This window comes from Lepus europaeus, chromosome 9 (genome assembly GCF_033115175.1).
Source record: "Lepus europaeus isolate LE1 chromosome 9, mLepTim1.pri, whole genome shotgun sequence".
Taxonomy (NCBI): domain Eukaryota; kingdom Metazoa; phylum Chordata; class Mammalia; order Lagomorpha; family Leporidae; genus Lepus; species Lepus europaeus.
The window spans coordinates 31,975,884-31,999,929 of record NC_084835.1 but is presented as its reverse complement, the minus strand read 5'-3'; the positions used below and the strand labels follow the sequence as shown (position 1 = coordinate 31,999,929).

Genomic DNA, 24,046 nt, shown 5'->3' with positions numbered 1-24,046 from the left:
TCCTGAGTCCCTTTCTTCTTCAAAGGAGACAGGGCTTGGTCCAGATGAGAAAGACATGGAAAAATTCAATGCAGACCTCAGACACAGTGGCACTTTCTTTCTCAAAAAGCTGCCATAACACACTTCCAAACATCCTTTGCCACGTATCCAGCTCCCTAGTCTCTCCCATGGAGTAGAGATCAGTAGCATCTACCCCACTGGGTTGTGAGTCTGCGGTACAAAGTGTCTGCCACCCAGGAAGCACTCAGCATGAGAGTCCCTGTCCTCCTGCCACCTGGTAAACACAACCTGCCAGCCAGCGGGCCACAAATTCCAGAGCAGTGGGGCGGGTGTTTGGCACAGATGCTGCTTGGGGCTCCTGCATCCCACACTGGAGTCCCTGGATTTCGTCTCCACCTCTGATTCCAGCTTCCTGCTAATGTGCACCCCAGGAGGCAGCAGATGATGCTCACATACTTGGGTCCCTGCCACTCATATGGGAGACCCAGACTGGATTCCTGGCTCCTGGCTTTAGCCTGACCAAGCGCTGGCTGTTGTGGGCATTTGGGAAGTCAACCAGCAGAAGATTCTCTGTCTCTCTCTTTGTCTTTCTGTCTGCCTTTCTAAATGAATTAAATAAAGGAAAAAAGAAAACCAAGGACAGCTCATGTATTTGGGGGTTCAAAGAACCTTGGGTAACTTTCACCCTCCTCCTGCACCAAACCCTGACAATGAGGTGCACCCAGGTATAAAATAATAGGCCATTGTAACTGCTTAGGCTAAAGGGAAGGCCGGGAAGCCGATGCTTCAGAGCTGGACGGCTGGCTTCCCGCCTGCCCGTGTCCTGATGCACACGTTGCCATGTTCCTTATCTCAGCTTCCTCTGCAGAACCCCCGACCTGACCAGGTGTGGCAGCACCCCCTGCAGACCTCAAGGGCCACCATGGATCTGGCGACAAGCCTTGGCCCTGACGCCTAAGCCCCGCGGCTCCTTGGCGATTTCGACACCCCAGCACCCACTTCCTTGGAGCCTTGTTTAATCCCCACCTTCCCCCACCAACACCCTCAGTTATGAGGTGGTCGACCTGGAGACATGGCACCCTCCCAGCTGTCAGTGGATGAAAGTTCTCTTTCCCTCAGCCCCAATCCCTGTCCTTGTTTTTGTGATTGGCAGCAGGACAGGGACGGAACTCTCAGTAACAGAAGTACCTTCCCCATCGCCCAAAATGTCTCAGTCAGTGCTGTTTCCTGGTGACATAATCTCAACATCAGTCCAAATCAAGACACACAGGGGCGGCCACTGTGGCACAGCAGGGTAAGCTGCCACTTGGGATACCAGCATCCCCTATTGGAGTGCTGGCTACTCTGCTTCCAATCCAGCTTCCTGCTAATGTGCCTGGGAGGCAGCAGATGATGGCCCAAGGTCTTAGTCCCCTGCCACTCAGGTATGGGGCCCAGGTTGAATTCCTGGCTGCTGGCTTTAGCCTGGTGCAGCTTTGGCCACTGCAGGAATTTGGGGGAGTGAAACAACAGATAGAAGCTCTCTTTCTCTCTTCCAAATAAATAAGTCTTTAAACATGCACACAAAGCTGCCTCAGTCTTTGTAAGAGTTGCCCTGAACTGCATAGGATGGAGTGAGTTGTCTCTCCAGGGGCCACTTGGGAGACCCTGTGTGTCTCTGTGACTCAGAGCCAAGTAGCTGGGGCAGATCTGAGCACTTCGTGTTCCCGGAAGACAAGGCAGCCAAGAGAGTGTCAGGACCATGCTTCCCCTCTGCCGTGGGGCTCCTCTCTGGGCCTTGCTAACCGACACCAAGCAGATGTTGCGAGAGGTGGGGTGCTTTCTCAACTGGTATTCCAGCCCCCCGCATCTCCACCCACCCATCCATCCATCCAACGGGAATCGCACCCACTTATGTCCGCAGATTGGAGACAGGACAGAGAAAGTGATCACGATCACAAGTTCAAAGCTGTGGAACTGCAGCCACCGCTTCCGGTTAGGGAGACCTGCCAAGTGCCAGACTGCTTGCGCACAGTACCCCATTGCATGTGCGATGTCACTCTTACCACCCCCTTTCACAGACGAGGAAAACGGAGCTAGAGAAGTTAGGTCATTTGTCTGAGAGGTCACAGGCCCCAGCACACAGAAGGCTCTATTCCGCCTCCCCCAGGTGGACGAATGAATAGAGCAATGGGAGGGGTGGGCAACAGTGACATCCAGCTTGACCCCCATTTCTGTAAAAAATGAATCCTCTCTACAGGTGTGTGTGCACACAGATGTGAAGGGTGGGCTGTGTAGAGGGTGTAGGAGCTTCGCAAGTCATTAATGTTCATTCTGATTTATTTTAAAGGGATGGTGATCACTGTTACAACACTAATAATTATGCAATAAAATCAGGACCTGCTACTGAGAGTCAGGCACAAGAGGGAGCTGTGGCCCACACCATGTGCCGGCGGCTCCCTCCTCCCCCAGTGGAAGAACAGCCGCTTCCCCAGTGTAACGTCCCCACCCCACCCAGGGCGGGAGAGGGGAACCAGAGGCAGGGCCCCACCCCTTATCTGCAATCCTTAACCCGGAAATCAAACCGGTGCGCAACATGAGCTAAGGAGAGGCTGTGTGCAGCTTCTGGCCCACCGCCGGTGGGTGTGCGCCTGCGCATCGTGCCTGGCAGAAGTGTGGGCGTATCTGATGGTGAGGGAGGACCTCATACTCACCGCAGGGGTGGCATGTTTTGTGTGTGCACCAGCAGCCCTTTCTGAATTGGAACATCTCTGAGTTCTGACGCCACCTGGCCCTGAGAGCTTGGGTGAGGGACCGTGCACCTACACTCTGTGAATGTCCAGGCAGTGCCTCCCCAGGAGCTGGCCACGGACAACAGTCATTGCCATCCAGCGGCTTTGGCCTCACATCACTGAACTGTCAGAACCCTGTCTTCCCAGGAGGGGCATTTGGTACAGCAGGTAAGACACTGCTGGGGACACTGGCACCCCACATCAGTGCCTGCGGTTGAGTCCTGCCTCCACTTCTCATTCCAGCTCCCTGCTAATGTGCAGTGGTGATGGCTCAAATAACTGCCACCTACATGGGGGAGCTCCCAGCCCTGGCTGTTGCAGGCATTTGGAAAGTGAACCAGAAGATGGGAGGTTGCTCTTTAAGAAATGTTGAGAAAAACTCAACCCCCAATGTGTCCGAAGGCATTGGGAAAGTCGCTGGCCAGTTGGATCCCCTCCAAGGCGCCTGAGCTGACCCCAGCAGAGCGTTGTGCAGCCAGGAGGAGCAGGGCACACCGTGTGTCTGCTTTCCATGCCTGACCCCAGAGAGACAAGGAGACTGAGCCAGGACCTCCCAAAGCGGAAACTGCTTTGGACAAACACCAGCGAATGGGGGAGGGGAGGGGTACCCACGTGGTGAATGAGACCTTCCAGGGTGGGCAGAAGCCAGTCCCAGTTATTTAAGAGGCGGGAATGAGGAGGGCAATCTGTGCCTTGGTCTGCCCCTGGCAGAAGGGAGCCAGCATCCTGTGAGCTCCGCTTCCACCCCAGCAGGAGGCTGGAGGCCCTTAACTATGCTGAAGGAATGACTGAGGCCCATGCCAGGAGGTGTGGCCTCAGCCATCAGTTGCTAAAGCACCTGCATCCAGGCCAGTCCAAGTGAGCCAACAGGGCCCTAGGCTTGATTGGTAGGTTGGATGGGAGGGCTCATTTGAACCAGTGAAAGCAATGTTTTTGTTTTTAATTTTTATTTATTTGACAAAGATCCATCCACTGGTTCACCCCTCAAATGCCCACAACAGTCAAGGCTGGGCTGGGGTGAAGCTGGGAGCTGGAAACTCAGGCCAGGTCTCCCATGTGGCTGGCAGGGGCCTAATTATTTATTGTTTTTAAGATTTATTTATTTATTTGAAAGGCAGAGTTGCAAGGAGTGGGGGAGAGGTCTTCTATCTGCTGGTCCATTTCCCAAATGCTCACAACAACCAGAGCTGGGCCAATCCAAAGCCAGGGGCCCAGAGCTTGTTCTGGGTCTCCCACACGGTGCAGGGCCCCAAGGACTTGGGCCATCTTCGACTACTTTCCCTGGCCATAGCAGAGAGCTGGATCAGAAGTGGAGCAGCCAGGACTTGAACCAGCATCCATATGGGGATGCCGGCATTGCAGGCAGCGGCTTCACCTGCTATGCCACAGCACTGGCCCCTACTTTTTAATTCAAAAATTGTTTATTTACTTGAAAGGAAGAGACAGAGTTATTCTATCTGCTATTTCTTATGTCCATGACAGCTGGGTCTGGGCCAGACGGAGGCAAGAGCCTGGAACTCCCTCTGATTCTCCTCCATGGGTGGCTGGGACCTAACTACTTGGACAATCACTTGCTGCCTCCTAGGGTGTGCATCAGCAGGAAGGTGGAATCAGGAGCTGAGCCAGTCCTCAAACCCCCGCTCCCCAGTATGGGATGTGGGTGCCCCGAGTGGCATCCTAACTGCTGCACCAAACACCCACTCCCAGAAACCAATTACCTGAGCCATCACTCCTGCCTCCCAGGGTCTTCACTGGTGGATAGCTGGAGTCGGAGGCACAGCCAGGCATCAAACCCAGGCACTCTGCTATTATTGGATGTGAGCATCTTAACCAGTCTTTTTTTTTTTTTTTGACAGGCAGAGTGGATAGTGAGAGAGAGAGAGAGAAAGGTCTTCCTTTTTGCCGTTGGTTCACCCTCCAATGGCCGCTGTGGCTGGTGCATCTCGCTGATCCGAAGCCAGGAGCCAGGTGCTTCTCCTGGTCTCCCATGCGGGTGCAAGGCCCAAGGACTCCACTGCACTCCTGGGCCATAGCAGAGAGCTGGACTGGAAGAGGGGCAACCGGGACAGAATCCGGCGCCCCAACCGGGACTAGAACCCGGTGTGCTGGCATCGCAAGGCGGATGATTAGCCTGTTAAGCCACGGCGCCGGCCCTTAACCAGTCTTAACTGCTGGGCTAAACTTTCACCCTGAAGGCACTGTTTTCACCACACCTTCAATTACAAACTGAGGGGCTGACTTCCCTCTAGGTGCTCGCTGTGTGACCTCGAGCGAGACATCACTTCTCAGTGCCTCTGCTTCCTTTTCTGTAAAGGGCAGTGCTGTTCAGACCTGTGGAGTTGAAAGCTTCCTAAGGCAATGCATGGAAAACATGCAGAACTGCACCAGGCACGGAGTTGTGAGCTTCAGTCCTCCAGCCTGGCCCAGCGCACATGCTACAACCCTTCAGTATTGTGTGAGAAGGGTCCCTGGGACGGATAAAGGGAAGACACAGGCTCACAAACAGGCAGTGCCAGCAAACTGGAGCATGTCACACCAGTCCTCCCTCGTGTCATCCCTGTCCTGGACAAGAGGCCCAGACTGATGGCAAACGGAGTCCTAACCGCTGCGTGTGCATCTTCAGTGCCTGTCCGGGGTGGTGGCTGCAGCTACAGCAGCCCTAAGACAACAACTCTAGGCAGAAGGATCAGGAGCCCAGCTGTGAGTCCCGGGGCTTTCCACTGTTACTGTCGAGTTTCTGGCAGTCATGCAAGAATGATGAACCGATTCCTTTCTTCTTTCCAAGACCATCATCAAAGGCACACGCCACAGGGCCCAGTGGGTCTGGCGTCGTACCACGAGAGAGCTTTGGAAACCCACATAATAGGGCTGTAAAAGATGCCTGGCATATCCTGTGTTTACAACTTCTAGTCAATGCTTTCTTGTGGCAGAGGGGGTGGGAGCCATGACGTGCGCTAGAACCTGCCCACTGTCCTGGGCTGGGAGGGATAGCACATATCCTGCCTAATGACCCCTCTGAGGGCACAGTGCAGCAGCTTCTTCCAATGTGATCCTCAGCTGTTTCTCCACCCAGAACACAAGAACTCCGGCCCTCAGTGGGGTTTCTCAGACTCATCCCAGGGCAGGACTAGGACTTCTTCAGCAATCCCGAGGAAACCACCTGTCACCACCCAGCCCCAGCAAGACTGACTCCCTCTCTCACAAAGCTCAGAATTTTGTGGTGAGCACAGGAGATTAGAACAAGTCAAATATCTAATATCTACTTTCTTTTCTATTCTACTGATTGTTGTTTTCATCTGTATTACTTGTTCTATTTTTCTCTGGCTTTGATTTCCCGTTTCTTTTCTAGTTTCTTGAGATGGAAACATAATGTATTTTCAGTCTTTCCTTTCTGATACATGTATTTAAGCCTATGAATTTCCCTTTGTGCACAGCCTTAGCTACATCCCACAAGTTTGATGTGACATTTTTCATATCTTCTTGTTTTTAAGGTCTATGTTCCACTCTTCTCTGATAAATTATTCAGACCAAGTCCTGAATGCCAATTTAAACTATAAAGTTTAAACCACTTTATTTTCAGAATGACCTGGCTGTAGACCTTCTGTAAAGAGGTTTTAAAGAATGAAATTCCTGGGGAGTTTATGGCTCCTAAACACAACAGAAAGGAGGCAGAGTGACAGGCTGATGGTGCTTTAGGTTGAGCAAAGACTGCAAACATGATTTGTTAAGTTGAAACTAATCACGCTTCCAAGCAGATTTCCATCTCATGTAGAACAAGCAGTACTTGAAAACCCATTGTAAAGTTAACAGAAAATCCACCAAAACTGCACTTAAACTTGGAGTGCAAAATAGAAACCACCTGCGTGTTGCTGATCGAGACTTAATTAAATTCATCTCATGTCATTGTGGTCAGTTTTACAGCTGTTTCAGATTTGTTTTCAATCACGTTATTGTTCACAGAATTCACAGAATCCATTGGCAAACTAGTCTTTCACATCCAAGGGTTTTCAGTAGCACAGCAAAATACAAAAGAGGCCGACAAGTTTCTCGAGTGTGGAACTTGAGTCTGCTCACTTAGATGGATGTCTGGAACATTATTGCTTTATTAGCCCTATTTTTAAAAATAATGCATTAGCTAGGGGACACCCATCCGGCCAGGCGTTCAGGTGTCCTTCCTTCTGTGACTGTCCAGGGTTCACTCACGACGTCCCTGACTCGTGGATGGCCCACAAAGTGCCCACCTGTGTTCTCCACGGCTTGGGCTGCTTCGAGGGCTGGCCAAGATGGACTCAGGCCCTCCACGCAGAAACCTGTTCTCCAGCTGGCCACTCTCCCCCCACGCCCTGGGGCCAATGGGCTGCAATCACCTATGGGTTCTTTACAGAAAACTTAAGTTAGACTTACACGAGAAGGTTCAGCGAATGGGGACTAACGCTCCTATCAAAGGCACTGACCATGCAGGGGAAGACGGCGGAAGCAACGGAGGTATCTGGAGTCTCAGTCCGTGAGGAATGTTCCAAAACAAAGTGTCGTCTGTGACTGCGGTCCAGGGGGCTGCTCTGGACAAGCTCGTCAGCGATATGAACTTGAAGACTTCTCGGTAGCTTTCGTGGCTGGGTTTTCTTGTTTTGTTCCAGGTGAGTTTCTGTTTTGTGAAAAAGATCTTGGAGATTTCCTTGTGGCCCCTCAAGCTCTGTGGAACCATGGACACCAGGGATTGAGGACAGGCTTTCCTCGGGGTCGCCGGCACTCCGACCACCTTGGGGGCAGGATCCCTGAGAGTGGTGGCCGCGTCAGGCTTGGGGGGCGGGGAGCGGATGCCGTGTGCAGAACGCAGGCTGCAGTCGGGCCTCAGTCCAGCTTCTTGTTGTTGTCTGTGTTGTGCACAGAGGCTAGAAAGTCGACCATGAGCTTGGCTGTCTTCCTGGGTCTCTCCATCACCACCGAGTGCCCACAGTTTTCCAGAAGCTCCACCTGGCAGTTGGTGATTGACTTAGCCAACACATCCGCCCCAGACACATCAAGCACCTGCCGGGCAAGAGAGGGAATGAGATGCTACATAGAGAACTGGATGCACAGGTGGGCTCTGTGGCTTGGCAGGGGATATTGGGCTGAAGTTCAGGACCCTGTCTCTTCAGTTTGGGGCTTGACACTTAGTGACCAGCATGCCTCCTGTGTGAGGCTATAACTGGTGGCAGCAGGTGCACTGCTGTCAGTGACACCATGGTGAAAAACACACAGTCCCACCTGTAAGGAGGTTATGCCCTGGTGGGGAGGCCAGGCAGGCCAAGGGACAGAGGCACCACCATGTGACAAGGGCTCTGCTGGCGGAGGACCTGGGAGCTGAGGGACCACAGGGGGACAGTGAAGGACGATATTGTTCCTGAGTCCTGGGGGAACAGGAGTGGGGAGAATTCATGGAAAAGGAAGCAGACAAGGGTGGGAGGTGGCGACGAGTGCAGGGGTCAGGCAGGCGCTCAGTGGCTGAGACGGCACTGGACAGTGTGGACGGGCACGGAGAAGGAGGGAGAAGGAGGGGTTGTGGGGCTGTGGTAAGGAGAGTTTACTTGATCAAGTTAGCCTATGGTTGGAGTAGAGTAGCCCACACTGCGGCAAGGGCACATGAGGAAGGTGAAGAGATGAATGCTGGGGGCCGGTGCTGTGGTGCAACAGGTTAATGCCCTGGCCTGCAGCACTGGCATCTCATACGGGCGCTGGTTCGAGTCCTGGCTGCTCTTCCTCTGATCCAGTTCTACTTGCTAATGTGCCTGGGAAAGAAGCTGAGGATGGCCCAAGTCCTTGGGCCCCTGCACCCACATGGGAGACCTGGAAAAGGCTCCTTGTTCTGGATCAGCTCAGCTCCAGCCAATGTGGCCATTTGGGGAGTGAACCAGCAGACGGAAGACCTCTTTTTCTATATATAACTCTGTCTTTCAAATAAATACAAATAAATCTTTTTTAAAAAGAGAGAAACGAATGCTAACTATGTCTTTGAAGCTCCTTTGGGGATCCCAGACCCATGTGAGCCCCGGCCCTGAAGTCTATGAACAGGCAGTGCTTTCCAGAATGCCAGCCAGCCTCTCTCCAGGGCCGACACTGCCCACACAGCTCGTTTCATCTCATCGGGGTCAGCGCTGCCATGCAGCTTCCTCTCCGTCCCAGCCTCCTTGCTTCTCTGGATCACCTGCACCTTCAGCTCAGCCCACACAGGAAGAGCACCCTTCCACCCCACCCTTAATGGCAAGAAGCAAACCCCAGCAAGCTCAAGCTGCAGTCTGGGTTTGGTTTGCTTTGGTTGGCTGTGTTCTCCTCAACCAGATCATGAAAACTGAAACGGTCCGTCCAGTGGGGAGTGGGGTGGGCAGAACGGCTCAGTCAAGAACAAGGCACTGCTGCTGCAGAGAAGGGAACAGCTAACGGGGAGCAGAGCACCAGGGGAGCACCCAGCCGAGGCCTCAGCCCCCTGTGCCTAGTCACTCGCTCACAGCGAAGGCTGCTGTGGGAACTGTCTGAGCAGGAACAAAGCCTGCTGCTGTGGAAAAACACCCAGAGGAAATGCAGCTGGAGTCAGCAGGTGGAAAAAAAAAAAAAAAAAAACATGAAAATGTCACAACTCCCAACTGAGTGTGTATCCGTCAGAGAGAGCAGAAGCCCTGGGGAAATGGCTTCAGCACCACGGAGCCAGCACGCACGTAGCCGCTCTCACAGTCCTGTGGACCCTGCAGTCAGCAGGCACCACATCGGCTATTTCTTGCACAGGCTACTCTGTTAAATGCTCAGCAACTTGTTGCCTATCCCATTTAGGACCAGGGCCAGGATTAGGGTGCGACAAGGGAGGCATCTGAACACTCAGCAATCGAGGTGAAAAATACTTTAATGCTGTATTTTTAAAAAGAAACATTAATGCAAAAAAAGACTCATGATGACCAAATACGAACACTGTAAACACAGGTAGGGTCTGAGTCCACACTTGCATAATATTCTCCCTCATCTCACCCTTGTCCCTGCCCTGCCAGGGTGACAGTGGTAGGTGGATTGGAAGCTGCTGAGGGTAGGGGTCCTGTCTGTCTTGGTGTCCTATCTCCAGGGCCTACTCCAGTGTCAGACACTTATCAGGTGCTCATCAAACACTGAGTAGTAAGGGACTTAGGTTTGTAGGCAGTGGGTTGGTGACTTTGTCCCTTTGCTAAGATGTGCATTTACTTTCTCACTTGCTTGTTCACTCTCTGTGCACCCTGGAGTTTCTGGTTACCAGGCAGTGTGCCGGCGAGGGAGAAGGGATGTGAAGAGTAACAGACCATGTCCATGTGCACAGGGCCCTCCCAGTCTGCTGCACTGAATGTAGAGGAATGATGCCTGAACTGATGTGAGGAAGGGCTGACAGGCTCAGCTGTGCAGGCTGTGTACTGCCCAAATCCAAGGGGGCATCACTCACACAGATGACAATACACAGCTCTGGAGCTGTGTCAGACAGCAGCTGGCCTACAGGCATCCAAAGAAGAGGCAGGCTGTGTTCAGCCTGGCCGGGCTGGTGCTGGGACAGAGCAAGAGGAGAGCCAGAAAGCTGGGGAAGTAAAAGACCATGAAATAAAGGACCCCATGGAGCTTGTGCTATCTGGCCTCTGCCCAAAACACACAAAGGTTGTGATCATATTTATAGCAGGCCAGTAGGATGTTAGGATCTTTTTCTGGAACAAAAAAGACTTCAGAGTCCTGAAGGAAACTGTGGTCCAGTTACAACTTGAAGAGGAAAAGAACATGTGTAATAAATCATTCGTTTCTTGGTAAGTGGAGAAAGATCACTTCCACATATATTATTTTGGTTGAGCCTCCCCATAATCCCCCAGAGGAGAGAATGCCTCACTTTGGAGGAACCAAGTGACTTACTCAAGGTCACAGGCAGATGAGGGGCCAAGGCAGGGCTGCAAGGCAGACTTTCAGACTCCAAGGCCAGTGCTCTCACGAGTCCTGCAGTTTGTCTCCACAGGACAGCGGGGTATGGCCTTGCCCTGCTGGTCCCCGAGAGCCTCAGATCACCTTTGGGATTTTCACAATGAAGAATGGCCTTCATTGTTCTGGCTCTGGTTTCTGATCGAGTGGCTCCCCATGGGCTGAGCCTGGGTCCCACTTGTGACTCAGGCACACACAAAGCTTCTTTCAGTGGCTTGGCTGCTACAGAAGAGAACACAGGGGCCTCCCTCCTCTCCACGTCCCCATTCCTGACCTGTGCACCCTAGGCCAGGCCTGGCTGACCTGCGCTACCTGCTCCGCCCCCGCTTTCTCGCCCTGGCTTCTCCCCAGTCTCCCGCCAGGGCACCCTTGCACTCAGGGGCTTTGTGATCACAGCCTGACTTCCTACCTTAATTTTCATCAGTGCCAGCAGGGCTCACAACGGTGGCTTTCACTCGGGATCTGAATGGATTAACGAAGAGCCCTGCCCTCATTAATGGCTTAATGCCGCCATCACAGGAGTGTATTCAGTGCTGCAGGAGTGGCTTAGTTATAAAATCAAGCTCTCTCCGGCACCTTGTGTGGTCTTGCCGAGTGATGCTCTCTGCCATGTCACGATGCAGTGAGCATACCCCAGCCAGATGTTGAACAGATGCCAAAGTCATGCTCTCGGATGTCCCAGTCTCCAGAGCTATGAGCCAGAAGAAACTCTAGTCTTTATAAATTACCTGCTTTAAGGATTTTGTTACAGCAACAGAAAACAGAATAAAACCAGGGCTTTGGAAAAACTGTCTCCTCCAGAAAAGCTTTTCTACTATATCCTTTTCTCATAAAACTCCTGGACACCTTCTAACAGCCAGTGCCACTCTGTCTGCCTCATGGGCCTCAGAAAGCCCATTCTTCTCTTTGCTGCCTCCTGCCTTCAACTTCAGGAAGAACTCGCAGTAGGATGTGACTTCTAAAAACAACTTCAGGGGCCAGCACTGTGGTGTAGCAGGCTAAGCCTCCACCTGCGGGACTGGCATTTCATATGGGCAGCAGTTTGAGTCCTGGCTGTGCATGGCACTTCCGATCCAGCTCTCTGCTAATGGCCTGGGAAAGCAGTGGAAGATGATCCAAATGCTTGGGCCCTTGCAGCCATGTGGGAGACCAGGAAAAAGCTACTGACTCCTGCCTTCGGGTTGGCCCAGCTGTGGCCGTTGTAGCCATTTGGGGAGTGAACCAGTGGATGGGAGACCTTTTTCTCTGTCTCTCCCTCTCTCCGTGAGTCTACCTCTCCAATAAATAAATTAAATCTTAAAAAAAAAGAACAGTTGCATACAAGAGAGGAGTCCTGGCAGTGTGCATACATTAGCACATCTTTGGAGGGCCCGCTGTGTCCCCCAGATCTATCTGTGGAAGCCCTAACCCCTAGTCCTTCAGAAAGTGGCGTTATTTGGAAACAGGGCATTGCAGGTATAGTTAGTTATGAAGAGGTGGGCCCTGCATCCAATCTGAGCAGCAGCCTTATAAAAAGCAGACATTGGGACACAGAGGCAGCCACACGCACGGGTAGAACACCACATGAAGATGAAGACAGACAGCAGAGGAGGCAGCCACAAGCCAAGGCACACTGCAGACGGCTGGCATCACCAAAGGCCATGGGAAAGGCACAGAACAGAGTCTATTTTTTAAAATTTTATTTAAGTTATACAAGTCACATGTATTTCATATACAGAACAGACTCTTTCACAAGCCTCACAAAGAAACAACCCTGCTGACGCCTTGATCTCGGACTTCTGGCCTCCAGAGCTACCAGTGTGTGGCATTTTATTAAGATGGCCTCACCCAGTTAATACAAGACAATCTGACAAAGCCTCTGAACATTCTAAAGGCACATGCCCTTGGATCCGGTGATCCCACATCCAAGAACTGACTCTTCTGCTATGCTCACGTCCCACAAACACACACGGCTAATCATCTGTACCCTGGTGTCGTTTAACAGCAAAACCCTGAAAGGAACCTGAATGACAATTGGGAAGATGCGAATGAAATGCACTGTGGCAGAGCAACTTTATGCAATCCTATGGAGCTCCTGGAAAAGAATGAAGCAAAAGATGGTTTGGGGCAAGAATCATCATGAATGGTAAATTAAGGTGGGGGGTGTTTGATGGGGAACAGGACAACTGCATGGTCTCAAAGTGTGCCCACAACCTGCACATCAGTAACTCTGTATAAGGGAAATGCAGACTACAGCCTGAGAGGCGATCACAATCAACATCGCCAGTTAGAAGCACAAGGACCCGGTGCGTCTGAGGATGTGCCACGTTCTCACTCATGAGATGTCTGGCCAGGCATATGGAACCTGAATTTCTCCATGAGGAAACAGCAGACAAACTCAAACTGAACAGCACTTCATAAACTGACCAGCCTTCATCCTCTTCACGCATCTCCCTGTCATGAACAGCTGTCTATGGAAGGAGACTCAAGAGACCTGGCAGGTAGCAAGCGACCCTGGGTCAGATGCTGGATCAGGGTGGCAGGGGGAGAGGAGGTGCCAGAGAAGACATGACTGAAGCAAGTGACAAAACTGGATCACGGACTGTAGCATGAAGCATCCTGCCACCATGTTTCCAGAACGTAATGATGTGCTATGGAGGATGGAGCTATGAGTGAATATTCTTGTTCATGGTGAATACACCCTAAAATGTAAGGGACCCAGGGGCGTCATGTAAACATGTACTCCAAATGGTCCCAAAGATACACTTCTGGATAGATAGATGGGAGTGCTAAGTGGTAAAAGTTTTTTAGAAATTGCTAACGAGGGGTCGGTGCTGTGGCATGGCAGGTAAAGCTGCCTCCTGCGGTGCTGGCATCCCATATGGGCACTGGTTCGTGTCCTGGCTGCTCTACTTCGATCAGCTCCCTGCTGATGGCCTAGGAAAGCAGTAGAAGATGGCCCAAGTCTTTGGGCTCCTGCACCCACATGGGAGACCCGAGGGAGCCTCTTGGCTCCTGGCGTCAGATCAGCCCAGCTCTGGCAGTTGCAGCCATTTGGGGAGTGAATTAACAGATGGAGGAACTCTGTCTCTGTCTCTGCCTCTGCCCCTCTGTACCTGTGCTTTTAAAATAAATGGATACATCTTTTAAAAAATTGCTAATAAAAAGTGGCACACACATACCAAGGAATAACACTCAGCAATGAAAAGGATAAAACTAGCTATATACACAACGACATGCATGGACCTTAGAAACTGCATGGACGAAAGAAGCCAGAAGCAAAAAGACTACATATTGTATGACAGCATCTAAATGGAACTGAAAAAGAAAAACTATTGAAAAAGAAAAACTATGGAACAAAACACATCAGCAGTTACGTGGGGTGGGTGTGGAGATTAACTGCACGTGGGCAGGTGGGAACTCTCTGGGGTGACAGAAGTATTCTGTACCTGGGTTTTGGGGATGGTGCCTCCTGAGGGAATTCCAAAGAATGTAAATCATACCCCAGGAGAGCATTTAAATTGAGGAATTTGGAAAAGGGATATAGAGAAGAATCCTGTACACATGTAACCTTTTTTCTAAGATTGAAATTATTTCAAAATAAAATATTTTTGACAAATAGCATAAAAAGACCTCTATGGGCTAATATGAAAGGTTTCCAAGATATATATTTCATATATATATATGTATATATATATGAAGTCTGATGCAATATAGTGTATACAGTGTATATGAAAAACTTACATAAATATCATATATATATATATATATATATATACACACACATATACATGCATATGTACTAACAAGGGCCTTCACAGGATTCAGGGAATATGTGTGATGTGCCTTAGAAACATTGTGCATGAATTTCAACTTCTTTTTTTTGACAGGCAGAGTGGATAGTGAGAGAGAGAGACAGAGAGAAAGGTCTTCCTTTTTGCCGTTGGTTCACCCCCCAAGTGGCCGCCACAGCCGGCACGCTGCGCTGATCCGAAGCCATGAGCCAGGTGCTTCTCCTGGTCTCCCATGTGGGTGCAGGGCCCAAGCACTTGGGCCATCCTCCACTGCCTTCCCGGGCCATAGCAGAGAGCTGGCCTGGAAGAGGGGCAACTGGGATAGAATCCGGCGCCCCGACTGGGACTAGAACCCGGTGTGCCAGCGCCGCAAGGCGGAGGATTAGCCTGTTGAGCCACGGCGCCGGCCGAATTTCAACTTCTTTGCACCAAAATAAAGTCATCGTTAAATCCCATTCTCAAAAAAAAAAAAAAAAAAAATCCCATTCTCCACAAATTTTCTGAAGTGTCTGTGGATGTTATGAGCATGTGTGTGTTTACAATAGGCGTAGGCAAATGAAGGCTTGCTTCTTGCTTTTAATATTGTGTTTGAAATTGGAAAGGAGGAAATCAAACATCCCTATTTGCAGATGACATGATTCTATATAAAGGGGATCCAAAAGACTCCACTAAGAGACTACTGGAACTCATAGAAGAGTTTGGTAAAGTGATAGGTTACAAAATCAACCACAAAAATCAACAGCCTTTGTATACAAAGACAATGCAATGGCTGAGAAAGAACTTCTAATATCGATCCCATTCACAATAGCTACCAAAAAAAGAAAATACCTTGGAATAAATTTAACCAAGGATGTCAAAGATCTCTACTATCAGAATTACAAAACATTAGAGAAAGAAAAGAAGAAGATACAAAAAACTGGAAAAATCTTCCATGTTCATGGATCGGAAGAATCAATATCATCAAAATGTCCATACTACCAAAAGCAATTTACAGATTCAATGCAATACCGATCAAAATTCCAAGGACATTCTTCTCAGATATAGAAAAAATGATGCTGAAATCTATATGGAAACACAGGAAACCCCAAATAGATACAGCAACCTTATACAGCAACAACAAAAAAAGCTGGAGGCGTCACAATAGTATTTCTTTTTTTTTTTTTTTGACAGGCAGAGTGGACAGTAGAGGGAGACAGAGAGAAAGGTCTTCCTTTTTGCCGTTGGTTCACCCTCCAATGGCCGCCGCGGTAGGTGCGCTGCAGCCAGCGTACCGTGCTGATCTGAAGCCAGGAGCCAGGTGCTTCTCCTGGTCTCCCATGGGGTGCAGGGCCCAAGGACTTGGGCCATCCTCACTGCACTCCCTGGCCACAGCAGAGAGCTGGCCTGGAAGAGGGGCAACCGGGACAGAATCCGGCACCCCAACCGGGACTAGAACCCGGTGTGCCGGCGCCACAAGGCGGAGGATTGCCTACTGAGCCGCGGCGCCGGCTTCACAATAGTATTTCAAGACATACTACAGGGCAATTATAATCAAAACAGCCTGGTACTGGTACAAAAACAGATGAATAAACCAATAGGACAGAATAGAAACGCCAGAAATCAGTCCATGCATCTATAACCAACATATCTTTGACCAAGGAACTAAAACCAATCCCTGGAACAAGGACAGTCTATTCAACAAATAGTGCTAGGAAAACTGGATCTTCACAGGCAGAAGTATGAAGCATTGACCCCTACCTGCACCTTACACAAAAATCCACTCAAAATGGATTAAAGACCTAAATTTACAACCCGAAACTATCAAATTATTAGAGAACCTTGGGGAAACCCTGCAATACATTTGCTTTAACAAAGAGTTCTTGGAAAAGACCCCAGAGGCACAGGCATTCAAAGCCAAAATTGACAAATTTTGTACTGTACTGCAAAAGAAACCCTCAGGAAAGTGAATAGGCAACTGACAGAATGGGAGAAATTATTTGTAAACTAGGCAACTGATAAAGTATTAATAACCAGAATACACAGAGATCAAGAAACTCTAAAACAACAAAACAAACAACCCAGTTAAGAAATCGGCAAAGGACTTAAACAGGCATTTTTCAAAAGAGGAAATACAAATGGCTAACAGACACAAGAAAAAATGCTTAGGATCACTAGCCATCAGGGAAATGAAAATCAAAACCACAATGAGGTTTCACCTCACCCCAGTCAGAATGGCTTTCATACAGAAATCAACAAACAACAAATGCTGGTGAGTATGTGGGGAAAAAAGATACCCTAATCCACTGTTGGAGGGAATGTAAGCTGGTAAAGCCACTATGGAAGACAGTATGGAGATACCTCAGAAATCTGAATATAGACCTACCATATGACCCAGCCATCCCACTCCTGGGATTTTACCAAAGGAAATTAAATCGGCACATGAAGAGTTATCTGTACCCCCATAATGCAGCTCAATTCACAACAGCTAAGATATGGAATCAACCCAAATGCCCATTAACTAAAGACTGGAGAAATTATGGGATATGTACACCATGGAATACTACACGGTGGTAAAAACAAAACAAAACCAAATCTGGTCATTTGCAACAAAATGGATTAAACTGGAAAACATCATACTTAGTAAAATAAGCCAGTCCCTAAGGGACAAATAGCTCATGGTTCTCCCTAACCTGTGATAACTAATACAGTATTTACATGGTAATCTATAGAAGTGAAATTGACACTTTAATAAATGACTTTGAACAGCCCTTGTCTTGACTGTTGAGGAACAGTTTTTTTTGTTTTTCATACTGTTTGTTTTACTCTTTACTTAACATAGAGTTAATCATATGTGTATAAAGTTAACTGAAAATAGATCTTAGTAAAAAATAAGAATGGGAATAGGAAAGGGAGGAGGAAGAGGGGTAGCAGAGTGAGTGGGAGGGCGGGTATGGCGGGAAGAATCACCATGCTTCTAAACTTGTAATTATGAAATGTATGAAGTTTGTTTTCCTTAAATAAAAGGTTTCTGGGGAAAACAAAATGAGAGTGTGTTTGCCGGAACATAGCCATGCCATTTGGTCACGTAGTATCTAGGGCTGTTTCTGTGCTACACCGGCAGAGCTGAAGAGTTGTCATGGGGACTACAGACCATAAAACCAGACGTATGTGCCATCTGGCCCTCTGCAGAAGACACTCGCCAACATCTGGTTCAAACACTGTGAGACACAAACAATGCAAGACAGTAGGAGCTGCTTCAAGGCAGTGGGAATTCGGATTTGGAATATGAAATAGATCACATTTACATGATAAACTTTTTTGTACTCTTTGAAGTTTTTCATACCATGTGATTATATGACTTTGATAAAAATGTGTTTTAGAATGATCTTAAATGGCTCTTCATTTTCAAAGACTAAATGTCCTTGCTCTCAACTCCCTGAGCAATGTGCCATCTCGTCTCAGGCACAGGTATACCCCACCTCCTTCTGATAAGAGGCTCCCTTTGCTGAAGGCCTCTGGCTTTCCCTCAAGTGTGTCTCTCTGCAGGGCTGGGTGACATACCTGGTCTTGCTTCCCCCAGATGATTTGCGTGGGAACCTTGATCTTGTCCATGTTCTTATGCAGGGAGTATCTGGACTTCTCACTGACGATTTCCAAAAACACTGTCAGAAAAGGAAAACAAGTGAGTGTGTGCTGGGCTGTGGCTGTGGGTACCACCCAGGGTCGGGGAAGCAGCAGGTGGGGGGCACCCCTTCCTCTCTTCTGAGGCCCTAGGAAACATTCCAAGCCTTGCAAAGTTCAGAAAGAAAAGCCACCTGTCACCTGTCATTGGAACGAGTGCCAGGTTGAAAGCAGGGTTACTTACACTTCCTGTAGAAGTTGTTGTGAGGAAGGCGGACATCCACGAGGCCCTGCAGGATCTAAGCGTGAAAAACCCAAAGTTAGAAAGCAGGAGAAGAAGCACTTCCTGGGGCCTCTGCCGCTTGGGGACAATGGAGGGGATTCACCGCACGGTCCAGGATTTTAGGGTCTCCTAATTGTCAGAATTCTCATGGTGCTGTTACAAAGTAGTCGGGAGTAGCTCCTAGGCTGCTGTTTCACATTTAAAAAAACAATGGTAATGCTATGAGGCCAAGAGGTCCCTCCAGCATATAAGAGACCCGTGAGACGGCCTGATGACTGCCCTACCTTGAGAGTCTCTGCTTAAGATACAATTGGGGGGGAGGTTGGCACTGTGGCACAGGGGATAAAGCCACCCGCAGTGCCAGAATCACATATGGGCGCCAGTTCAAGTCCCAGCTTCTCGATTTCCAATCCAACTCTCTACTATGGCCTAGTAAGGCAGTAGATGTCTCAAGTTCTTGCGCCCCTGCACCCTCGTGGGAGACCGGGAAGAAGCTCCTGGCTTCAGGCTTTGAATAAGCCCAGCTCCAGCCGTTGTTGCACCATTTGGGGAGTGAACCAGTAGATGAAAGATCTCTCTGTCTCTATGTCTCTGCCTCTGCCTCTCTGTAACTCTGACTTTCGAATAAATAAATAAATCTTTTTTTTTTTTAAAGATACAATCAGAATGAACCCACTATCAAGTCATTATTCACTAATACCCCAATGTAGAATAAGGTCACTTTAAAAAAAAAAAAAAGAATGATTAGGGAGGATGGGCCTCTTAAGCAACAAAGAAATAAACCATGGGGGTTGTGGTATAGTGGGCTAAGCTGCCATCTGATGCCGGCATCCAATGGGGTGCCAGTTAGAGTCTCAGCTGCTCCACCTCCAATCCAGCTCTCTGCTAATGTGCCTGGGAAAGCAGGGGAGGATGGCCCAAATGTCTGGGTCCCTGCACTCAAGTGGGAGACCTAAATGAAGCTTCTGGCTCCTGGCTTCAGCCTGGCCCAGCCCCAGTCATTGTAACCATTTGAGGAATGAACCAGTGAATGGAAGATATCTCCATCTTTTTCTCTCTCTGCCTCTCCTTCTCTTTCTCTAACCCTGCTTTTCAAATAAATAAATCTTTAAACTTAAAAAAAAACAACAACAACAAAAATAAGCCAGTGATAAAACTCTGGGGAGGTTCCAACATCCCTTGTTTACCATTTAGTGTTGTCTCTGCCTTCCTGGATGCAGGCACCAACTCAGGTATCCTTCCATCCTGCACCTGCTCACCCATCCACTCTCCATGCCTGCGTTATCCAGGCATTCTCTCATCTCCGGATCCATCCAATCTATACCTAGGACCAACCTCATGCAAGCACCATGCCAAAGTCTGGGACAGAACAACCAACTGAGACTTAGTCCCTGATCTTACAGAGTTTAGCGTGGAAGACACAGGCAAGCAAAGGGACGATCAAAACAAGATATGATCCAGTGGGCTGAGGGCCCGGGTGCTCCTTCTCTCCCAGGAAAGAAAGGCTTTTGCAGCTGCCATTTATTTTCCCTCGGCATTTCATATCCCTGACCCCTGGACACACAGAGCTTTCTAGAACACTGTTGCACTACTCTATTCTGGGGAGCAGTCAGTGCTGCGAGAGGACAGTGCCACTTCGTGACTAAAAGAGGACTTCAGGGATAGGGGCCACTACAGATTCAGGTTCTGAGTGCTCCCTCAGACAGGCCACACCTGCTGAGTGGTGTTTGCAACTTTTCAAGAGAGCGAGTTCTTTCACGTCCCAGGGAGACCCACCCCACCCTGAGGCAGGATCCAGTTCCTACAGTAGGAGGAGATAATTCATGTTGACAGGCCTAACCCTGGACTGGTGCATGATGTAGCAGGTAAGGCCACCACCTGCAGTGCCGGCATCCCATATGAGCACCGATTCGAGTCTCGGCTGCTCCGCTTCCAATCCAGCTCTTTGCTATAGCCTGAGAAAGCAGTAGAAGACTGCCAAGTCCTTGGGCCCCTGCACCCTCGTGGGAGACCCAGAAGAAGCTCCTGGCTAGGGATCAGCCCAGCTCCAGCTGTTGTGGCCATCTGGGGAGTGAATCAGCGGATGGACGACTTCTCCCTCTCCCTCTCTCTGCCTCTCTGTAACTCTGTCTTTCACATAAATAAATAAATCTTTGGAAAAAAAAAAAAAAGAGGCCTCAGCCATGGACTCTCCTCTCCTGGTTCTCTCGTGGAGCCCTCGCAGGCCATTCGAAGGTGACAGATCCAAAACGGAGCTCTTGGCATATCCCCCAAGCCGTCCTTCCTCTGCTGCTTCTACTCAGAAAATGCTATCATTGTCCACACGGCTATGCAAGTACTGGAAGTCACCTCTCCTATGTACCGCAGCTCTCTCATCTCCACTGCTGCCACCTGGCCCACACCACCACCACCTCAGATGTGCCTCTTTTCTTCTGTGCTCCCCCACACTCCTCAGGGGTTCTCCTACTGTGCTTAGGAAGACCCCAGCATCCTTCCCATAACTGTCAAGGCCCTGCAGTCCTCAAAGTGGGACTTGGGAAGCCAGGAGATCGCACTATGGTCAACATTACTTGTCTTTCCCACTTGCATTCTCTCAAAAGCACACTGACTACCTGCACCTATATGATGTGGGATAACATCACTGGACAGTCTGACATGTCACAGGCATTGCATAGGAGCTACATGGGTGAACGGCTATAAAAGGACAAGAAGGAGTGAATGCACAGGTGAAGGAGGCAATGCATGCAGGAAGCTGGTACTCACCAGCTAAGCCCATGGCAGAGGGCAACTGTTCGGCTGTGGGGAGCACGTTACCTGCTGGGGCACCTTGAAGCGGACGTAAGAGCAGAGTTGGAGCATTTCACTCATCTCTTCCGGGGTGGATGGGATCAGAGGGATCTTCTGCATGGCAGCTGAGTCTTGTAGTTCTTTGAGCCGTTGAACAAACTGATTATCAGTTGAATACTGCAGGCCTGTAAGATTTGAACCGAAATGGCAGGACACCCTACCTTTTTGCTAACCCTCAGTTGCTATAGGGAATTTTCAACAGCAGCCTAGACCTACTCTACTTCAGGTTTCAGTCACTGTGGATTTCCTTTTTAATTGGTACTACCGTCCTTGCTTAAAGTCAGAAGCACATTATGAAAAACACAGGGAAGAATCCTTCCGGGTATTTTAGAGATTAATGACTCAGCTGTGGTCCATGGGCCAGGAGCAGCAGGAGGCCCCAGAGAGGCCCCTGTGCCCCTTGAATCTGAATGTGCAGTTTAATCAGTTGCAGGGAGGGAGGGTGCCATAGCTATGATAAAGTTTAAGAAGCATCTGTGTACAAAGAAACTTGCCTGAGCCTCTTTGCCCCTGTATTGTTGAGAGTTGATTTTTTTTTTTTTTTGACAGGTAGAGTGGATAGTGAGAGAGAGAGAGAGACAGAAAGGTCTTCCTTTTTGTCGTTGGTTACCCTCCAATGGCCACTGCAGCCGGCGCATCTCACTGATCCAAAGCCAGGAGCCAGGTGCTTCTCCTGGTCTCCCATGCGGGTGCAGGGCCCAAGCACTTGGGCCATCCTCCACTGCCTTCCCGGGCCACAGCAGAGAGCTGGCCTGGAAGAGGGGCAACCGGGATAGAATCCGGCGCCCCAACCGGGACTAGAACCCGGTGTGCCGGTGCCGCAAGGCAGAGGATTAGCCTGTTAAGCCACGACACCGGCCGAGAGTTGATTTGAAGCAGGACACGAGGGAAAGAAAGCTCTGAGCTGCAGTGACTGGCTCCCCTTTCCTTGGCCTAGCTCCTGTTGGCACTCACTCTTTTTAAAAGTGGTTTTTTTTTTTTATTTAGTAAATATAAATTTCCAAAGTACAGTTTATAGATTACAATGGCTTACCCCCCATAATTTCCCTCCCACTCGCACCCCCCCATCTCCCGCTCCCTCTCCCATTCCATTCACATCAAGATTCACTCTCAATTATCTTTATATACAGAAGATTGATTTAGTATATATTAAGTAAAGATTTCATCAGTTTGCACCCACACAGAACATAAAGTGTAAAATACTGTTTCAGTACTAGTTATAGCATTAATTCACATTGGACAACACATTAAGGACAGATCCCACATAAGAAGTAAGTACACAGTGACTCCTGTTGTTGACTTAACAATTTGACACTCCTGTTTATGGTGTCAGTAATCTCCCTAGGCTCTAGTCATGAGTTGCCAGGGCTATGGAAGCTTTTTGAGTTCGCTGACTTCGATCTTATTCAGACAAGGTCATAGTCAAAGTGGAAGTTCTCTCCTCCCTTCAGAGAAAGGTACCTCCTTCTTTGATGGCCCCGTTCTTTCCACTGGGATCTCAGTCACAGAGATCTTTCATTTAGTTTTTTTTTTTTTTTTTTTTTTTGCCAGTGTCTTCGCTTTCCATGCCTAAAATACTCTCATGGGCTCTTGAGCCAGATCCAAATGCCTTAAGGGCTGATTCTGAGGCCAGAGTGCTATTTAGGACATCTGCCATTCTATGAGTCTGCTGTGTATCCCACTTCCCATGATGGATTGTTCTCTCCCTTTTTGATTCTATCAGTTAGTATTAGCAGACACCAGTCTTCTTTGTGTGATCCCTTTGACTCTTAGACCTCTCAGTGTGATCAATTGTGAACTGAAATTGATCACTTGGACTAGTGAGATGCCATTGGTACATGCCACCTTGATGGGATTGTATTGGAATCCCCTGGCACATTTCTGACTCCACCATTTGGGGCAAGTCCGATTGAGTATGTCCCAAATTGTACATCTCCTCTCTCTCTTATTCCCACTCTTATATTTAACAGGGATCACTTTTCAGTTAAAATTTAAACACCTAAGAATAATTGTGTGTTAATTATAGAGTTCAACCAATAGTACTAGAAGAAAAAAAATACTAAAATAGATAAAGTATTACATTGTACATCAACAGTCAGGACAAGAGCTGATCAAGTGACTGTTTCTCATAGTGTCCATTTCACTTCAACAGGTTTCCCCTTTGGTGCTCAGTTAGTTGTCACTGATCAGGGAGAACATATGATATTTGTCCCTTTGGGACTGGCTTAATTCACTCAGCATAATGTTTTCCAGATTCCTCCATCTTGTTGCAAATGACCGGATTTCATTGTTGTTGACTGCTGTATAGTATTCTATAGAGTACATGTCCCATAATTTCTTTATCCAGTCTACTGTTGATGGGCATTTGGGTTGGTTCCAGGTCTTAGCTATTGTGAATTGAGCTGCAATAAACATTATGGTGCAGACAGCTTTTTTGTTTGCCAAATTAATTCCCTTTGGGTAAATTTCCAGGAGTGGGATGGCTGGGTTGTATGGTAGGGTTATATTCAGGTTTCTGAGGAATCTCCAGACTGACTTCCATAGTAGCTTGACCAGTTTGCATTCCCACCAACAGTGGGTTAGTGTCCCTTTTTCCCTACATCCTCTCCAGCATCTATTGTTGGTGGATTTCTGAATGTGAGCCATTCTAATTGGGATGAGGTGAAACCTCATTGTGGTTTTGATTTGCATTTCCCTGATTGCTAGTGATCTTGAACATTTTTTCATGTGTCTGTTGGCCATTTGGAATTCCTCTTTTGAAAAATGTCTATTGAGGTCCTTGGCCCATCTCTTAAGTGGGTTGTTTGTTTTGATGTTGAGGA

At 48.8% G+C, this 24,046-nt stretch overlaps 1 protein-coding gene across 7 annotated transcripts in view; it reads right to left on the bottom strand.

The window, feature by feature from the left end:
* Window positions 1–6,310: 6,310 nt before the first annotated feature.
* ABHD6 (abhydrolase domain containing 6, acylglycerol lipase) overlaps window positions 6,311–24,046 on the bottom strand; it is a 102,413-nt gene continuing 84,677 nt past the window's right edge. For all 7 annotated transcript variants that reach the window (XM_062201164.1, XM_062201163.1, XM_062201161.1 and 4 more), the window contains 4 exons: window positions 21,192–21,349; window positions 18,339–18,393; window positions 18,035–18,135; window positions 6,311–7,799 (listed from right to left, as the gene is read on the bottom strand). In XM_062201164.1, coding sequence (XP_062057148.1) covers window positions 7,623–7,799; window positions 18,035–18,135; window positions 18,339–18,393; window positions 21,192–21,349 — 491 coding nt within the window. In that variant the 3' untranslated portion in view covers window positions 6,311–7,622. The remainder of the gene's footprint in view (window positions 7,800–18,034; window positions 18,136–18,338; window positions 18,394–21,191; window positions 21,350–24,046) is intronic.